This window comes from Hylobates moloch, unplaced genomic scaffold (assembly GCF_009828535.3).
Source record: "Hylobates moloch isolate HMO894 unplaced genomic scaffold, HMol_V3 SCAFFOLD_5, whole genome shotgun sequence".
Taxonomy (NCBI): Eukaryota; Metazoa; Chordata; class Mammalia; order Primates; family Hylobatidae; genus Hylobates; species Hylobates moloch.
In genome coordinates, this window is record NW_026652280.1 from 152,001,962 (window position 1) to 152,023,119 (window position 21,158).

General features: G+C 36.6%; 1 protein-coding gene across 1 annotated transcript in view; it reads left to right on the forward strand.

The window, feature by feature from the left end:
- LRRIQ3 (leucine rich repeats and IQ motif containing 3) overlaps window positions 1-19,037 on the forward strand; it is a 210,324-nt gene extending 191,287 nt beyond the window's left edge. Inside the window, exon 8 of the mRNA XM_058439879.1 lies at window positions 18,909-19,037. Coding sequence (XP_058295862.1) covers window positions 18,909-18,945 — 37 coding nt within the window. The 3' untranslated portion in view covers window positions 18,946-19,037. The remainder of the gene's footprint in view (window positions 1-18,908) is intronic.
- The last annotated feature ends 2,121 nt before the right edge of the window (window positions 19,038-21,158 follow it).

Genomic DNA, 21,158 nt, shown 5'->3' on the forward strand with positions numbered 1-21,158 from the left:
TTGTTTGGGTGGTATACAGATATATTCACTGCTTTAGCTGATTTTAAAATATATTAAAAGCCATTATTCTTAGCAAACTAATGTAGGAACAGAAAACCAAATACTGCATGTTCTCACTAATAAGTAGAAGCTAAAAAATAAGAACTCATGGACACAAAGAAGGGAACTACAGACACTGGAACCTATCGGAGGGTGAAGGGTGGAAGTACGGAGAGGATCAGGAAAAATGACTAATGGGTACTAGGCATAATACCTGAGTGATGAAATAATCTGTACAACAAACCCCCATGACATGAGTTTACCTATATAACAAACTTGCACACGTACCCTAAACTTAAAAGTTAAAATAAATAAATAAATAACATTTTTCTCATTGTGTATTTTTTTCATTTGTAATGTTATCAACACCATTTCTTTGTCATGCAAATGTATGTTATCAACATTTAAAATGAATTTATTTCTACTAGAATACACTTCATAATGGTGAGTTGTATAATGTAGCTGTTTGAGGAATTTTTATCTTCTATCTCTCACTAGCTGACGTCTGGCACTGTCCTAAACTGTTGCGCATGAGTTTTTTCCCCTCCATTTTCACTACTGCTTTCCAAAGAATTGCAAGATCCAGCAGAGTTCTCCTGATTTTGCCTTTCTTTTACTCCTATAAATTACAGGCAATATCTTTGTTCTTAAGTACTGGCTTTCCTTTGAAAAGACTAGCTTGCACCCTTATTTCACGGCATGTGAGCCTATCACCACATAAGAGCCATGAGAAACCATTTCCACTAATGGACTTTGTACTCCCCAGTGCAGTTAATTTCACCGTTGTGGTCAGAAAGAGTTAATTTCGTTTACCACCAGGGTGTTAACACAGACACTAGGGAGAAGATGATACCCTGTGTTGTTCCGGAATGGATGTCTTACAAGTCATTAACAATTTTATCTCCCAGAAATTTTCTTAGGTTTTTTTTTTTTTTTTTTTTTTTTTTTTGTCTCTAGAAACTTTAAACATATACAACATGCAACCATTGCTCTTTAAAGGGCATCTCAACAGATTTGATTTTCTTATATATTTTTTGCCTTTCAAACAACTTGATGAGTTGCTTCATTAATCTCTTGGTCTTCCTGCCTCTCCTCCATCTGGCATCACTAGCAGATGGAGGCAGAGTTGCTCAGATATAAAGGGACAGACTCCAACTACAAATATATCATAAAGATAACAAACAAAGATACTTTGTGATTATTGGACAGTAAAAATTACATAAATTCCACCTATTATTTTCATATAGCTATTATTAAATATGGAATTTTACAATGTAATTTGGTACATAAACTGTGAACTAGTGATTCTGGTTCATGCATTTATTTAACACATATTTGTTGAATACCTACTATGTGCCATGAAAGCAGCTTGGGATAAAATGAGGGTAAAATAAGACATAATCTTTGTTCTCAAAATGTATGTAAGTAATAGTTTCTAAGATACTGAGTATTGAGGATACACATTAAAAAACATATGGCAGAAAGATTTTCATAAGTGCACCATGCTTCTGTCCTTCTACCCTTCACACAGAAATCCTTTGTAAAGCCCTTTCAAGTAAACTGTATCCAACTTAACTTAGTATGTATCAGAGTCATTCTATTGCAATTAAACAATGCATTTATCGAGAAACAAATCCTTACTGAGCAACCACTGTAAGCACTAGATTGTGCTTGGCCTGTGATGAATGCAAAGGACTATAAGGCAATTCTCCTTCTTCTTTCAAGGAATTAAGAAAGAAAAAAAAACTTCATTAGATTAAAAACGTGCATAAAATAGTAAATTACAGTTAAAGAGAATATGTGGTAGATCTCAACTAACTCAGGGAGAAATATCTTCTGGGTATCTCCATTTGAAAGGTTGGTAGACACCTTAAGCTATAACCAAATGCACCCTCACCTTCTCCTTCACCCCACTGGGACTGCTTTCCTCTAGGGTCCCATCATCCAAGGCAGATACTGAGGCATCATCCTAGATCCCACTGTTCCACTATCCTGGTCATCTAAACAATCTGTAGCCCATTTCCAGTTAAAATATTTAAAATCAATTTCTTTGGTACTTCTCTCCATCACGAGTTCAGACCTTCATCATCTTTCACCTGGATGTACTGCAATGTAGCCCATTAACCCTTCTCCTTCCAGCTTTTCTGGCCCCACACCTCAGATTCATCATCTTTCTAAAATACAAATCTGTACCTACACTCCTTAGGTAAAAAATAAACCCTTAATGCCTCCCCCATTGCTTTCAGGTTAAAAACTCAAGCAACTTAGCATCTGAGAGAAAGCCTTTTAAAATTTAGTTTCTTCATCTGCCTTCAGTCTCATCTCCACCAGGCATTTACTTTGTGTTCTAGTCACATACAGCCACTCTGAACATGGTGCTCCATTAGCCTGGAGTGTTCTGCACCCACAAGCTACTGGTCTTGGCGTACCCATATTCATAATTAAGAGGCTGCCTCCATATAACAAACTTGGAAATTTTTCTGTCTCACTCCACCTTCCTACTTCCATTTGAGCCTGGTGTCCCTCCCACGTATGCATAGGGCCCTCTACATCTCTCTCATTATTTTTTATCATATAGTAACATATTTTCCCGTTGACTTTCTTTTCATAGACTTTAAGGTTCTTGAGGGTACAGACCTGCCTTCTTATCGTTTTCTCATCAGTAAGCAACACAGTACTTGATATATAATGAGAACTTGGTAAACATTTGTTGAATTGAATCAGTAAATACCAGTGATGCTCAGGAGAGTGAGAAGTGACTTTAGATATAAAGACTTACTGGATATAAAATCAGGTATGATGCAAACAACTTAGCACACATCGTCAGACACAGAAGCTGCTCAGTAAGTGCTAGTTCTCTTTCCCTTGAATTGCCTTCTAAAAATTCGTTGCAATTACATAGATGAAAGTGAGAAAGGGGGGCTTTATAGATTGAAGAGAGTGCGTCTCTTAGCTTGGTAAGGTATTTTGGGAATAAAGGTTGCTGATTAGAAGATTTAGGGTTTAAAGAATGTGTGAGGGGTTGAAGGAGAAATGCCTGAGAGCACAGCTGGAGGACTGGACGACCATCACTCCCTACTGCAGCCTGAAGCACAGGTGGAGACACTGCAGCACAGCACTCCAGGAAGCCTGAGCAGCCTGCACGGGAGAACAACGGAGTTTCAGTTTCACTCTCACCTTCCAAATGGTGTTAATGTTCCCCCAAAGGCCAACCGTACCAGCACTCCTGGAAAAGCGCATCCAGGAAAATGTAGTTCACAGCACTCAGGAAGCTGTGCTCTGCCACTGGTGATGGTGGTGGCACTGGTGATACTTGTGTTGCCCAGTTGATTATAGCCTAAAACAGGGAGAAAGGTGCAAAAGAAAAGGATAATAGTGCGCTGAGGTCAGAGGGTAAATAGAGGCAGTAAAACAGAAAAAAAATAATTATTCAGAATAGATTAGCCAGGTGAAGCAATTCCAGAGCTTGTGTGGGAAAATGGGAAAAGCTTGGACTTTGGACTTGGAATAATTTGTTCTTAATCCATACTCTGCCATTATCAGCTATATACCCTGACTAAACACTGAATTTGTCTAAGCCTGAGTTACCTCATGCGGAAAACAGGGCCAAACCCTGCATGCAGGGTTGTCAGGAGGAATAAGTGAGCCTGCATGTAAAACTCCAGGGCTTGGCATGCATTAGGCATTCTGTAAAATTAACTACCATGTTATTGTTATAGCTGCTTGGGTCTTTCATGACCCTTTTGAAATTTATTGTGCCTAATATTATTAGCAATGGAATCCTAATGAATGTTTTTTGAACAAAGAAATGAACACATTTCTCTATAATTAATTTGGTCCTTGAGCTTGTTAAATATGCAAAGAGTGTTTCTCTAGTGTACCATATGTTTCCATGGGTGTGCATGGGTGTGTATTATATAAATCTCATTAGATTGTGTGTGCATCGAAGGCAGAAGCAAATGCCCCTCTTCTTATATCCTTCTACAGTGTCTAATGCAATCTGATACTGTGTACACAGTTGATAATTGATGAGTGTTGTTAACAGCACCAACTGTATCAACTTCTGTCTCATATCAGCTGTAGTAAGTTTCCCAAGCTGGAAATGAGAAAAAAATGGAGAAAGAATAACATCTTCTGTATTTGAAATGAATTGGCCTACTATGAAAAATGACTGAAACAAGACTGGAGCGGCGGCTCACGCTTGTAATCCCAGCACTTTGTGAGGCCGAGGCAGGTGGATCACAAGGTCAGGAGATTGAGACCATCCTAGCCAACATGGTGAAACCCCATCTCTACTAATACAAAATTTTGCTAAATACAAAAATTTGCCAGGCATGGTGGTGGGCACCTGTAGTCCCAGCTACTCAGGAGGCTGAGGAAGGAGAATCGCTTGAACTTGGAAGGTGGAGGTTGCAGTGGGCCGAGATTGCGCCACTGCATTCCAGGCTACGTGACAGAGTGAGACACCTTCAAAAAAAAGAAAAAAAAAAAAACAAAAAGAAAAAGAAAGAAAGAAAGAAAGAAAGAAAGAAAGAAAGAAAGAAAGAAAAGAAAGAAAGAAAAATAGCTAAAACAGGTACAGGGAAGTACAAGTAAAAAAATATAAAATGAATTGAAAAGGCAAAACTCTAGTAAACAGAAAAATAACTTGTATTCTTTGCTTTTAACCTTAGCTAAATGGGTAGGCTAAAATTATCACAAGCACATTATTTCAGCTGACCTTGCCATACTGGAAATTGTAAAAGTATCTATAAAAATTTTCATTTTTAGGTCACAGCAGTATATTTTTCATACAATTAAAAAAATCTATAGTCTTCTTCTTTTTTTTTTTTTTTTTTTTTTTTTTTTCTTGTCACCCAGGCTAAAGTGCAATGGCAAGATCTCGGCTCACTGCAACATCTGCCTCCTGGGTTCAAGCAATTCTACTGCCTCAGCCTCCTGAGTAGCTGGAATTACATAATTACAGGCACCAGCCACCATGCCCGGCTAATTTTTTGCATCTTTAGTAGAGACAGGGGTTACACCATGTCGGCCAGGCTGCTCTCGAACTCCTGACCTCAGGTGCTCCGCCTGCCTCAGCCTCCCAAAGTGCTGGGATTACAGGCGTGAGCCCCCAAGCCTGGCCAAAAATCAACAATTTTATTGTTAAAAGTAAATCCGTAAGACGCAGATAATGATCTGTTTTATGATCAATTGTTTTCTCTCTATTGTCTACAAAACTAGATCATTCAGAGGGGTCATATTTGTCTTGACTGTTTGGCATAATTGACCAAATATCCACAGAGACATTTGCTCAGCATTCTAAGTAATTTTCTAATAAAAATATGAAGGCATATTTAAAATGGAAAAACCAACAACATCATGATATACAGGTTTAAGACTTTTAATTTTAATTGATACAAAAAAAAAGCTTTTTATGAATAAGGAATTGATTTGCTTGAAAATTGTGCAAAAATGGAGACAGGAAAAGATGGGAATCTGGAGCTGCCAATCCTAAGAGTGACGAAATCTAAGATTAGTCACTACTACAGTGCACTGCATTAGCCATGGAATACTTTTTTATTCCTTCATTAAGTGTGTAAAGGTGGATATATGCCAAAGATTCTGCTTCATTCATATCCAGTATCTTGAGCCATAGTTGATTTACTTTAATCTTGGCACATCATCATCGAACCAGTAGACTAATAGCGCTTATGGATTTAATTGACTTATTTAGGTGATAGGTCCATCTATATCAGAGCTACGGAAATAAAGAAGGCATAGGATTACTTCTCAGCAAAGCAGAAAAGAGGAGATACAACATAAAAACATATATTTTAAAAATGTCCACTGAATCAGATGTATGGGCTAAAAAACCTTAAAAATACTTCTTAATTTTACTTTTAATATTTAGTCACTTTAAAAATCCTGTGTGAATTTAAAAAAAACAACACATGCAGATCATAGCTTTCATGGAATCTGCTCTGCACAGCAGGTGATGGATAGAGGGGCCCACTGAGGCAGGTGAGGCTCTCTGCAGTTATAAGAAATGTAATTTGGAAAGCAACAAACATATTCCTCCTCAATAGATCTATTTTCTCCCTTGATCTGTGAAGTTTTCAACTCATTGATTACAAATAAAATTTCAATTAAGCTTTGAAGATTGACTGCCATTAACTGCTGAAGAAAATAACAGGGTTGATGCAATTATGGGTTCAACTCCTAGTCACTCGTTGAGTGTAGCTCCCAGCACTTTTCAATAACCTTTCTAGGCTGCATACTCAGAGTATGGAAAGTATGCCTGGTATAAAATATGTTTTTTGAATGACAATAAATGAAGAAGCTCCTCATGTGTAAGTTGACTATTGCATTCCTCATGGATTTATTGAGGGAGTTAAAGGAGGTCATGTTCACTCCATGTTTTAATCACGGTGTGCCACATACTTAGCACTTAGTAAACAGTGGTTATTTTCATGATTAGCAGGGTGATCTTCCTCATCCAGGAATTCTCTCAAATTTTTCTTTAGAAAAACAGGATCAAACTCATGTGTCCATTGAATTCATCTGACAAATTACAAATACTGTTTTACACGGATACCCATTACCAGTTCAGCCATCATCTAAGTACTTACTCTTACATGTGATATTGTCAGATTTATGGAGCACAGGATTTCTGTTGATATAAAGGCTAATAAAAAGCCTAACAGGTTTCTACCATTTTTCCTAAATGAAAAATTGACCTAAGGGTGTTACTAATTCACCCTATCACAAAAAATAATAAGAGAAATAAAACGGAAGCTTTCGGAACCAGTGGAACTTGAGCTTCATGTTCCCAGATTAACAACCCAATAACTATGTATGGCTTACTAGAAAGTCCAGCTCCAAAGAATCCTTGAGACCATTGTTTTCATTTTATTTTAGGATTTGATACTGAAAGATGTGTCATGAGGACTCTCTCTCTCTCTGATATTATCATGTCCAGCATGCAAGCTGTTCATTCAGCGTTTGTCACACCTGCCTGGTCTTTGGAAGCCATTGAGAAGTGTGTCTTTTGCCATTGTTTCTCAAATAATCTGATCGGTGTCTTCTTTCAATTTAATTTAACTAATCTTATCAAGAAAATGAAGCAGTAGAAATATTTTCTTCTCTGATATTCCAACAACTTATTAAGACAAGTTTTGGTGGCAATACGTTCTGCTTCCTATTATAGTTATTTGTGAATGACTTAACATTCCTTCATTGTATAAGCACATCTTATTATCAAAAAGTGTAGTTCTATACCCATTCAAAAATATGTGCAGAGTGTGGTATAGTTTGCTGTATATATGTGGTATATATACAGCAAAGGCTCATTAAGGTTTTTCAATGGAATTACCACCTGATGATCTTCAGATTGCACTTCCCCAGAGGATAGTTCCCTCTCAGACTCAGTCAGTTCCTTGTTTTGTTATTTCATAACACCCTTTATTTCCTCATAGGTTTTACATAATGTTAACTAATAATTAATGATAATAATTCACTTAATAACTGTTTAAATAAATTCTTGAAAGAAATACCTGTACCTGTCTTAATGATCACTATTCCTACAGCTAACATTGTACCTGTAAGGCACTTAGGGCATATTTTATAAACGGCTAAGAATGCTTAACCAATTACCTCCTTGTTTCACAGTTACAGAGACTAAATTTTTACTCTACTACACCATAAGATCTGCTCGTTTATTCTCTCATATCCCATAACATATTAGAGAATATATCTCATAATATATAAGACCTTTGTAGATATGTTTGGCTTACATCCAAAAATAACAAAATTTGGCCTGCATTTTATTCAGTGAAATAATCCTCCTCCACTTCCCTGCTGCCTCATAAAGGAGTATTTTAGAGTCAATAAAGCAGCTGACAAATTTCCCAGCGTCCTTGTTTCTGTTTCTTTTCTGTTTTGCTACTCACTCTCCGGTTTCCTCCTTATTAACATGTCGACTTGAGATGAAGTTGTTCTGTTAAATTTGTTCGAAGAAGTTTAGACAAGGAAGGGATTTGTAGATTTAGTTATCATTGCTATTTCCTACGCTCTGCTCTCTTAGATCATCAAGAATTGAGTATTCATTTGGGAGAACAATTCCAGGCAAATCTCATGAAATTTTCTAATGACAAACTTAGTTTAAATAAAAAAGCTGGTAAATGCCACCATAAGAGATATTTGATTTATTTCATTAGATCAATATTTTTCTGGTTGTTATTGTCCTATATCACAGTTGGAAACCAAAATGTAAAAAACTCTCTTTTCTGATAGGCCAATATTTTACTATAGTAGTGTATAAAGTGGAAATAGTAGGCTGGGCGCGGTGGCTCACGCCTGTAATCGCAGCACTTTGGAAAGCCGAGGTGGGCGGATCACGAGGTCAGGAGATCAAGACCTTCCTGGCTAACACGGTGAAACCCCGTCTCTACTAAAAAATACAAAAAATTAGCCGGGCGTGGTGGCGGGCGCCTGTAGTCCCAGCTACTAGGGAGGCTGAGGCAGGAGAATGGCGTGAACCCGGGAGGCAGAGCTTGCAGTGAGCCCAGATCCCGCCACTGCACTCCAGCCTGGGAGACAGCGAGACTCTGTCTCAAAAAGAAAATAAAAAAGGAAATAGTAAATAATACATTACTCAGAATGCTACCACAATGTACATACAGCTTATTTATAGAATACAAATGTGCTCTGTTAATTATGTTACCTTAAATGAAATCTTCCCTCCATCCACATGGTAGAACAGGATTTTTTCTCATTTACTGAGGAGAGTGAGAAAGAGAAACGGATCCCCTTGGAGCTGAGTTCCTCCAAAGTGGAGTGTCTTTATCTTTGTTATCTTTCTACATGATGCAAACAATTGGCTTGTCCCTAAGCAGTCATGCTGTAATTAGTCAATAATGACAGTAAACAGGGGTCCCACTCTCTCTCCAATAGTTCACTCCTCCAACAAAATGATTTGCAGAGTTAGTTTAATGGAGTACTGTCACCAGATTAATGGCCTCACTTTGAAACAATGTCAACCTCTTGACTGGACATGTTTTTGATAGGTGTCCCGGCACATAGCTACAAGTAAGAAACTATTAGCTTGTAACAATGTTTTATTTCTCTGAAGCCTTCAGATTGTGTACTTTGTTTGCAGAAATACACCAAATCATCATATTTATGTTTCTTTATTTTACAAAAATAAAAAAAATGTGCTAACGTTTTGTTTTGTTTTCATTTTTGAAAGGTGACATAAAAGTGTTCTGAAGGGCTACATAGTTTCATGTTCCAGTTGTGAAAGGCAGGGAGAAAAGATCCTATAAAATACTGTATTTATTTCTCTCCAAAACACACACACACACTTTTCTATCCAGTAAGTAGAGGATAGTTGTGTCTGTGAACACAAGTTGGTTTACAAAACACAACAGCTTCTGTTCAAAGACTCACTTCTATACCTTTTTTTTTAAAAAAAAATCTCAAAATACCTGTTGTATTTCACACACTTTTCTTGCATGTCATGCATTTCTGTGTTCTGAAGCAAAGCACAGTAGAATTTATTGTGCTGGAAAAGCTTACTTTCTGAGAGAGACATCTGTTTTAGTTATGCATTTTTGGTGTCTAAGCCTTTTAAGTCTGGCCAACTTATACTGAAGTGCTCTGGGGACATTAGCAACTAACCCTATTTGGATGGAATCAAATATGAGATTATTCTACATAAAATATTACTTCTTTGTATCTGATAACTTTAGAGCAATATTCCATTGTAGTAAAATTAGTGAAACTGATCATCTAAAAATGAGTTTGGGGGCACTTTTATTTACAGAAAGAAATATTGGCAGCAAAAAATATATTTTTTCCTGAATAATCTGATTATTTTACTATTTTATTAAATTGGTAAAATTGAAATAAATTAGTGAAATTAGATACATTAGACAGCTTTACTGAGTACTTACTATGTGGAGGGGACACTGCTGGGTGCTAAGAAGAGAAGGATGAACAAGATAACATAAGATGCTGACTTTGAAGGAATTTAGGCAATAGTTGGGGAAACAGAGAGGTGCACAGGTAATTATCACAATAGACAGTGATAAAAGCTGTAATAAGATTCAAGTACTGGTACTGAGTGCTTAGTGGCAGTACTTAATGGTAGTGGAAGGTAGCACCTAATCTATCCTTTGGAGATGCAGGAAAGAGTTATGCAAGGATGAAAGGCTCAAATGAGTTAGCTGCTTGCAATGAGCGACAGTGGTGAAAGAGAATTCCAGGCAGAAACAAAAGCAAGAGCAATTTCCTAAGAGACAGAGAGTATAAGGTGAATTTAAAGAATTGAACTTCATTTAAATAAGGGCCTGAAAAAGCATTATAAGAATTTGGTATGTTATCGTGAGAGCAGTTTTGAGCTAAGATAGGATTTTAAGGAGGGGAGTGGGTGACTTAAAAAGATCTTTCTGGGTCTAATGTGGAGAATGGATTAGAGGTGAACAAGATTGGAGATAGGAAGCCCATTAGGAGGTTATTAAAATAATCCAGGCAGAAGATGGTAAGGCTTGAATTTACGTAATGGAACTGGGGATAAAGGAGGTCAACAGTTCAAAAGATGTTAGCATTTCCATTTCTCCCTCTCCACCTCCATTTGTGTAATGTGCATTAACCAGAGGTTTTGCCTATATCTGCACTATGACAGAATGCCTAGAGATCTAGATTCCTTAAGATCTTTGATATTACAAAGTGATAATTTGATAGGAATTTTATGAGTAATTGCTGAAACAACTGCTAGGTACTTGAAGAGGAGAATGGACAGGTCATGTATTTGTAGATATGAATGATGCACCCTCAATCTGTCCACAAAAGATAGCACAAAATGTCAGGCTTCTGAGCCCAAGCTGAGCCATCATATCCCCTGTGACCTGCAGGTATACATCCAGATGGCCTGAAGCAACTGAAGAATCACAAAAGAAGTGAAAATGGCTGGTTCCTGCCTTAACTGATGACATTACCTTGTGAAATTCCTTTTCCTGGCTCAGAAGCTCCCCCACTGAGCACCTTGTGACCTCCGCCTCTGCCGGCCAGAGAGCAACCCCGTTTGACTGTAATTTTACACTATCTACCAAAATCCTATAACACAGCCGCACCCCTATCTCCCTTCTTTGACTCTCTTTTTGGACTCAGCCTGCCTGCACCCAGGTGATTAAAAAGCTTTATTGCTCACACAAAGCCTGTTTGGTGGTCTCTTCACACGGACACATGTGACACAAAGGAGATTCTAGGAAGGCGAACTTGGTCTTGGCCACTTAATTAAGGTAAAAGTTCAAGGACATTGCAGTGTCAGTATTAAGACAGAGGACTAGTGTTATGTGTTGAATTGTATCCCCAAAAAGATGCTGAAGTCTTTAGTCCCGATACCTGTTAAGTGTGACCTTATTTGGAAAAAGGGTCTTTGATGATTATCAATTTAAGACTAGGTTATTAGGGTAGACTCTGGTCCATTATGTCTGTGTCCATATAGAAAGGAAAAATGTGGATACTGAAACAAATGTGCACAGGAAAAAATACCATGTGAATATTGGAATTATGTTGCCCCAAGCCAGGAAACTACCAGAAACTAGGAGAGAGGTCTCAATCAGATTTTTCCCCAGTGCTTTCAGAGAGAGCATGGCCCTGCTGACACCTGATTTTCAATTTCTGACCTCCACAACTGTGATACAAAGCATTTCTGTTGTTTAAGTGACCTTGTGATATTTTGCTGTGGCAGCCCTGGAAACCTAATACAACTGGAGAAAGGAAGACTTCAACTGGACACATGAGAGAATTTGCTAGATTCAGGAGAAGGAGGACGTGTTGATATTCCAGTCAACTATTTCCCTATAACTGGACCATACTACCATGTGAGATGCATCCAAATTTTCAATGGTGTATCTGTCAGTGTTCAGTGTGACCTTCTCACATTACTTCACTGACTTGTAGGAATAACAACTGTACTAGTTATCTAGCTAGGCCCATGATTCTGAAGCAGAACATTGATTCCATAGCCCTCCTAACTTCCTAGCCAGTACTCCTGTATTCAACCTATCTCCTTCTTTTATGCCTTATCCTTTTTCTTATCCCTCTTTCTCAACCTAAGCACTGAGATGTCTCTGTTCAACTATATTAACTTTGGGTAATAATATCAATATCCTTCCTCCGTTCCCTATTTCCCCACATTCTCCAATACCCTGTCTAGTAGGCAGTATTACTTCCATCAGTGAATGGAAACCAGCTGCAAGCAGATTTTGATGAGTGAAACTAGAATACGAGGCTATCCTGAAAGCAAATGTCTTTTTTTATTCATGCTTTTCAAATTATTTTATTGAGATATAACATATACAGAAATGCATATATCTTAAATGTATGGCTTGATAATTTCTACTTATATACATGTTACAGGTGAATTTATATTCCCATGTTACCACAGCTTAGAAGAAGATTATGATTCCTAGTTTTTTAAAGTTTGCCTCTTCTGGTGAGTGCGTAGTGGTGTTCCATTGTGGTTTTAATTTGCACTTATTTGATGACGTGTCCATATCATTTATGTTTGGCTCTTGTAAATAACATGGCTCTTATTTTATTCCAATAAGACAAATTTTAATAATGAGTTTCATAGATTTATATTTCCTGTGATTACAGAAATATTTGGATATTTTTTACCATTTATTTTATACTTTGTGGGCCATTCATAATAAAAAGAAAGCTAGGGTGGCAATATTAGTACTTGTGTGGTGAAGAACTAACTTTACCAAAAGAGAAGTCTGGCCTTTGTCTTGGATCCAGAAGGTAGCCTCTAAACCCTTTGAATTTTCCAAGTAATTGGAGTGTCTTTGTTATGGTGGGCCTGTTAGAACCCATTGATAGAGAGCTATGCTGATAAGGTGACTGATGGTTAGCTCCTAGATAGTTTATGCTAAGGAGTTGACTAGGTTGGATTTGGCCATACTGGAAAGATCAACCTTATATTTTTTATATTCCCCTAACCCCAGTAGAAGCGAGAACTAACTGGAGATTGAGTCAGTGGACAATGATTCCATCAATTGTGTTTACACAGTTAGAGTCCGATTTAAAAAAAAAAAAACAAAAAACAAGACTCTTGACACTGAAGCTCAGTGAGCTTTCCCTGGTTGGCAATACTCTTGAGTATCGTCACACTTTGACACTGAGAAGATGATGAAAACTGTGTTTGGAGCTCTCTGAGTCTTCACCCTATGCATCTCTTCTAATTTGGGTATATATAGATATATATATATAATGTTATGTATATATATATATTATGTTATATATATAATATGTTATATATATTATATGTTATGTTATATATATATAATATGTTATATTATATATATTAAAACTATAACTTTAAGTATTAGACTTTCTTCTAGTGAGTACTATGAATTTTTCTCTTGATTTATTAAACCTGAGAGTGGCTGTTGAAACACTCTAATTTGTCACCAACTGGTCAAAAGTAAAAGTGGCCCTGGGGACTCCTGACTGTTAACCTGTGAAGTTTAGCTTACATCGGGTCATATTAAATTATACAGAATTTAAGATGAAGAATGTTATTAAGAATAAAGAGGGACACGATATATTATAAAATAATAAATTTCTTAGGAAAATATAAACAGTCTAGTTAAACAGTCATAAAATATGGAAAGCAAAATCTGCTGGAACAAAAAAAATAATTTATCACTATAATGGGAGATATTAATGTACTTTTATTAATCAATCAGTTAGGCAGTGAAATAAATTAATAATGATATAGACAATATGGACAGCATAATTAACAATTAACGAGTTTCATTTATCTATCTATTTAGCACCTGAAAAGTAGAAAATGCACGTTTTCAAGCTCACATGAAACATTTTTTAAAAAATGACTGTGTGCTAATCATAATGAAAGTCTCATTAATTCAAAGACAATGATAATATATACAACTTATATTAAAAAAAAAAAAGAAAACTGTGCCCTTTTGCTGAATGTACACTTTTACCTGTGTTTCTTTTTCAAGTAAGAGGCCTCTGGCACACTAAATAAGATCACTTGAGCAATGGAGTCTCTTTCTAATAAAAGTGATTGTAGGATCTGTGGAGAGCCAGGAAGCCTTTAAATTTTGGCTCCTGTGGTCTGCCAACTTGATACTGGGAGATCACTCTCAGTGTGTGTGTGTGTGTGTGTGTGTGTCTGTATATGTGTATGCATATGCATGAAGCTTAGCACCCCTCATTGACTTTACTCCAACTCCTTACTTCGTATCTTTTCCTCGACTATTTCTTGACTTTCTTGGGAGGCTGCTGGCATAGCTGTCTCAGTAATTAATGTTATGGAAAGTCTCATCAATGATGCCGAACAGAAAAATGAATTCCAATATGCACAAATGTATAATATTAACATTTAGCTCTAGGGTATTGTTCTTAATTGTCTTTCATTATAATTTGTTTCATAACTGCTTCAATTGATCTTACAGTGATTCGAAATATTGTAATTGCAGGATGAAGTCCATTTAAAGATTGAAAAATAAAAAATGATTCCAGGACCATGAGTTCCTTTGTTCTTTGTTTTTGATTTGTAATATTTCAGACCAGTGATTTTGCCTATGCAGTGCTATACTTTACTTTGTGCCAGGGCTCCCCAAACTCTAATGTGAAAACCAATCGCCTAATCATCTCGTTAAAGTGCAGATTCTAAGAGGGTCTGGGAAGAGGACTGAGATTCTGAATTCCTAACGAGCTCCCAGATGTTTCTTGTACCTAAAGTGTGGTCAGCAGACTGCACCTTTGCACATCAAAGCACTGTATTGTTCTGAACTGTACTATCTTATTCAACATAATACAATAATTGGACTCGTTCAGGTATTTAACCCTGAATCAGTTAAAAATATTTTAGAAACCAAAAAACATTTTTAAGAAAATATAAGATAAAACAGTATTTAAACATGGTGAGTTAATAAATAAATTATGTATATAGAACCTAAACATTTGTTGTTAGGTCTGTTGAGAGGACCTTTTTTTCAACAAATGTGTTCACATACTTATTGCAAGAAAGAAATACCATTTGTTTTAATTTGATTTTGTAGTATTTACCAGTAGATGGCAGTACATATTCAAGCTTATGGCAAGACAGTTACTGCAACTAAAACAGTGTCCCCTAACATTCAAGAAGGCAGTCTTTCTATAAGTGCTCCTCAAGCCCCAAGACAGAGTCATGGAACTCTTATTTGCAACGCATTTTTATTTGATATAGGCTCTAAACATCCTTTTTTATTCAACTTGAATGTTAATAAATATTTTCACTTTAGAAAATCAGAAAAACACTCTAAGAGGTCAAATGAGAAAAAATGAAGTTAGGACTATAGCAGATGGAGATTTAGTTTACATTTGCACATTGGGTGTGTGTGTGGGGGGAAATACTCCTCTTTCAAAGCAGGTATCAAATAAAACACAAATCTGCAATTGGGGTAAAGAAAATATTTAAAAAGATTATTGCAAGAAGGAAAGAGAATAGAAGGAGGGGAATTGTAATAGAAGGAGGGGGACTACTGTAATAGATCATGAGACCTGCCAGTATTCAAAGGTTAAACAAAAAGAGTTTTCCTTTTATAATAAGAAGTAAACAAGGCTAGAAAAAAATTAGATGTGGAGAAATGGGATGAAGGGGTGGACAGCAGATTGGACAGTAAATAAGAAAGTGTGTTACTGAGATTATTCTCAGGACTTGCTGTTAAGGGGATGTCTGCTGGTTTAGTCTGAAGGTGGTTCAAAGTTCAGGGACCTAGGGGAAGCAAAGATGCTTTAACAAAGTTTGCTTAACAAGCATTTTGTTCTCATTGATCAGTGGGGACCAGCAGTTCAGTTAACTATTAATGAAGCAAAGAATGGGAGTTTGGAGGGTTTTGTCTAGATTGGTCATAGGTAAACCAAGGAAAGCATCCCTAAATAAGTCATAGGGAAGGCTGTTTCTTTGTAGTAAAGGATCTTCGGGGACACAAAAGGATGGGGGTATTTCTTTAACACCTTTGTTTTCCAAGATCCCTGGGTTCTAGTAAAATTCTACATTGTCATAGCTAAAAAGTCTAAATAAGAGATTTAAATGAATTTTTATAGTGATTATTGCATTTATTCCATATGTGTTTATTGGAATTCAAGCAATGTGTAGGAATGGGCTCTGGTCATTTAATGGTCCAAATGTTATGGTTAAAAATGCTCCCCAAGGATCTTACTGCATATCCAGTCCAGGGCATTCTATAGTAATGTAGGTAATTTGAAAAACATGGTTTGATTTTTTCTAAATAATGTAAGTTAATAAGCCAAAGTCAATGCTTAATAAATGTTTGTTTGATAAATGAATGATAGAGCAAATAGATGGAGAATACACGTTCTGCATTAAACATATTGTTACATGTTTATATATTTGACTGAACTGAATAAGACCTAAAAGTTAAATTTCTCAAAATATTTCATTGCTGCTCATGGACAAAATCTTCCCAGGTATTTCCTAGGAAGCCTAAGTGCTGCTTTTCAGGGTGCACTTATGTCTTTACTTGTGAGTTTACAAAATCTAATTGTTCTATCTTTCTAGAAGTAGTCTGGTGACTTATACCTTTCTGACTAAAACAGCAGCAACAACAACAACAACAAGGTTTATGGACATAAACTGAGAGAATGAGGGCCTATTTCAATTCCTATACCTAACGTTAGGATTTCAAAAATAGGCCTTCTCTGCATCTCCTACTTATGAAGGGGCTGTGGTTTCAGGTGGAGAGTGAGGGTCTGGGAAACATCATTTATATTTAAACACTTAATATATGTTTCTCATCTAATGCCCTCAATAGCATTGCAGAGTACATGTTTTAATAATGTTCTCGTAGATTGAAATATTTTCCCAAATATGCAGAAATAAAACACGAAAGTGAGAGAGAAGGCTGTGAGTAAATTCATACACATATAGGAAAATATTTTAATTATATTTATATATTTTTTAACAAAATAATTGCTCTATCCTCAAACAGGGCAACATGCTGGAAGATACAAGGCTAAAATAAAAATTGTCTCTGCGGTTAAATTTTTCTACCTAAAGAAACCAACTAATGTAGATGTCAGGATAGCATTCTCTCTGAGTATAGGGGAAGCAACAGAGAGAAGTGATAAATTCTTCAATGGACGGAGGTGACGATCAAGAAACACTTGAGAATATGTGTCAGGGGTTAGATGTTCTCCAAAAATTTGAGTCTCTGCTTCCACAGTGTGAAGCTGGTGCTGGGAGCGGAATCTCCAGACAGGAACTACGTTTCTCCAGCCTCCTTTGTGTACGGTTGCAGTGATGTGCTCTCATCTATGAGAAATTCTCCCCAAAAAAAGCTAAGCAGAAATGATGTGTGCCACTTACGGAGTAGGTTTCTCCACTCTCCTTCCTTTTTTTCACTAGAAGCAGAGGACTCTGAGGCTCCAGTGAATGAATGATAGAGCAAATAGATGGAGAAGCCTGTGAATGAATCACCATGTGGAAAACAGAAACATTGTTATGTGGATGAAAAATAGAATTATATTAATTTAAGGGATTGAAATTTTGAGGAGTAGTTACTACAGCAGTTACTGCCACCATAACTATTATAGAAGTTACCCCTCATCTGAGTTATGACAAGTTAACTCACGTAGCTCACATAATTTTAAATTGTGAGGAATCTTATACATTATTCCAGATTTTCATTTTATACAAAAAAAATATGCCTACAGGAGAGTGGAGGTTACATTGCTAATAGGTAATTAATTTAGGTCTAGAATTTTGGGCTTTCCTGCCCCAAAGCCCTTTCTAGGGGAGGAAGGTGTCATGCTGCTTTTATATGGCACTCATGAAAATCACCCCATTTAACTTTTTATTGACCTTTAAGTTTATTTCTCTGTATTCAATAATCTGCACCTACTGTGTAGCTAAAGACAGCTATTTTCCATAAAAAATAATCACAGTTATTTCTTGGTCTTAAGCTAAGATGTATAATTCCTTGAACAGTTTCACATTTATTTTATCTGAATTATCTTAAAATAAAAATGCCCACATCCTTGGTATTTTTCTTAAATAAGTGTATCTCACAACTGCCTAGTAGAAAGAATACTGGGCTAGAAATAAAAATTATATTCAACTTAGCAAATATCTCTGACATACTTATTATATGTAAGTCTCTGTACTAGTCTTGACCAACTTGCATTTTTAAGGAAAATGGTTGCTAACCAAATATCATCTCCAGTTCGAACATGGTAGAATTATACTTTCCAGTCTTTTTGTTGTTGGCTGGGAATCCTGTGATGAGTAATGGGTGGAAGTAACATCTTCCGGACCAGAGAAGTTAATTGCTCGTGGACACTCTTCAGAATATTTTTTTCCCTGTGGCATAAATGCAATCAGTGTTCAAGACTGTGGCTGCTCCATCAGCCTGTGTCTCTCAATGGCAGCATCGATATCTTCTTCTTACCTATGATGGACCTGTAGCAGAGCAATCAGCAAACCTCCATTGTTTCAGTATGTAGGAATTTGGAGAGTATTACTGCAGCAGAACCTAATCTATGCTGACTGAAATAATGATGTTTCTGACATTATAAATGTGATCTTGAAAAATTCATTAAACTTCTTGGATGTCTAGCCTGCAATTTGGGAATTAACTGCTGTTTAGAGACCAAGTTATATAATTATGGAAAATACTAGACTAGGCGTCATAAATCCTTAGTTTTGTTGTCTACCTGGTCACTAATCTGTATAACTTTGGGAATGTATTCCTTCTCTAATTTATTCCCAAATATCTATTGAACACTTATTGTGACTAAGTACTAGAAGACACAGATGAATAAAATCTTATTTCTTGCCCCCATAGGAGCTCACAGGTGACACAGAGAGACAGAGAGATGTAAGTAAATATGATGAGACGTGGTGAGTTATAGTAAAGGTAAGTGCAGATTTTTATGAGAAGTGTAGGAGGGACAATCAGGTAAAGGCACAGGGGAGTAAGGGAGGGATCACAGAGAAGTCATTTCAACTTGAAACTTTTTATTAGAAGAAGTAGCATATTTAGCAAGAGAAAGAATATACGAAAAGATCTAAAACTGTATGTTTTAAAAGAATTATCTCCTTTCTTTCTTCTCTAAAACTCATATGTCCAATTATTTGAGTGGGTTTTTATTTTCTGGACAGGAGCAAGATGTAGATGGTTCTGATGTTTGTCAAGGTATTTTAATGGACAACTTTTAAAAAAATCCAATAATCTTTTGTGTATTTTCTGGAACCTACAAAAATAAAGTAAATTTTCTCTTCATTAGAATATTCAGCTGTACATACATTGTGGCCAGGGATAACAGTACAAGCATTTTTGCATATAGAAAGAAAATTTCTTAAGGTGTTTCAGATTATTAATTTTTAATGTCCTCATAAATGGCTTGTGTATTTGTATATGTGCATGTGTGTGTTTTAATAGTTATTCATTCCAAAACTACAGGAAAAACTAAGAGGTACATTGGTACCTCACCTTGTCATGGCAATCTTAAAGAATATACATGATGTCCCAAAGCATTTCTTAGAGTTTTCTATTATTAAGACTAAGAAAAAGGGCATTAATTATTATTTATTTTTTCTTTGAATACTAGGAACAATCATAGTAGCATCTAAAGTTGTTTGTTTTATATTTATTTTAATTTCTTTAGTTATCAACAGTGTAATCAAATGTGTTGTTACATACATAAAATCTTATTTTTTTGTAATGATTTTTATGGAGAATTAAAGGATGGGTCCAAAAAGGAAAAAGTGATTCTCCTCGTATCACCTTTCACTGTAGCTAGTACTGCTGCTGCAGTGCTATACTGAAGAAGCAAGCATCCAGGAGTATCAGGTAGTGCCCAGCTGTAGGGTAAATAATGACCGGAGTTAGAGCTGAAAGCAGGAGAGAAAACATATCTCATGTGGTGTAGCAACAGCGAAGGAGATGACTCACAATCAGACATGTGACATGCTCACTTTCCCCCAAATAAGCTAGAGAAAGGGAGGCTAACATTCTATGTTTACAGTATGAATGTGCCTGTCATAGTTCGATAAAAGTTAGTACCTCTATGTGGCACGTGGGTCTGTAGAATGGTAGACCCAAAGCTTGAACATGAGCAAGAAAAGATCCCCAAATAAAGGGAAGGATCACTCTGAGAAAGACCAATGGACTTGATGTTAATCTCACACGATAACAGAAAGCTATTAAAGAATTTTGAATAAGGGAAATAATAATAAGATTTGTGTTCTGTAAAACACTCTCCAATAGATGTGCTGAAGATCAATCAAAATTAGGAGGAAGTGGGAACCCAAGGCAGCCACAAACAGACTATTACTGTCATATTTTCAGTATTTGGTGCAATATGTGGCTGGCAGAAGATGCACAAGAATATTTGGGGTATGAAATAGTGGAGGCAATGATGAGGACCTGAACTACCTTAGTGTCTCTGGGTTAGCGAGATATGTAGGATATAAAACTAAACAGCATGCGGATCGCTGATTGGATATGAGATAAAAAGAATAATTTAAAAATGACTCAGATTTTTAGCTTGAATGAGTTCTGATGGCTTCACCTGAGGAAGGGAAATCAGAGGGAAAATAATTTCACATAATTAAAGATCAATTTAGCCTACCTGGAGCTTAACTTCTTTATTTTTTATTTTTTATTTTATTTATTTTTTTTTTTTGAGACGGAGTCTTGCTCTGTCACCCAGGCTGGAGTGCAGTGGCGCAATCTCGGCTCACTGCAAGCTCCGCCTCCCGGGTTCACGCCATTCTCCCGCCTCAGCCTCTCCGAGTAGCTGGGACTACAGGCGCCCGCCACCACGCCCGGCTAATTTTTTGTATTTTTTTAGTAGAGACGGGGTTTCACCGTGGTCTCGATCTCCTGACCTCGTGATCCGCCCGCCTCGGCCTCCCAAAGTGCTGGGATTACAAGCGTGAGCCACCGCGCCCGGCCTAACTTCTCTATTTTTTAAATGAGGAAGGCAAACTAGGAAATCTCTAAATTGTCAGCCAGCTCCAACAATGTATGATTTGACAATTCTAAATATGTGATAAAAGAAAATACACTGCCATAAAAAAAAGTTGGTGC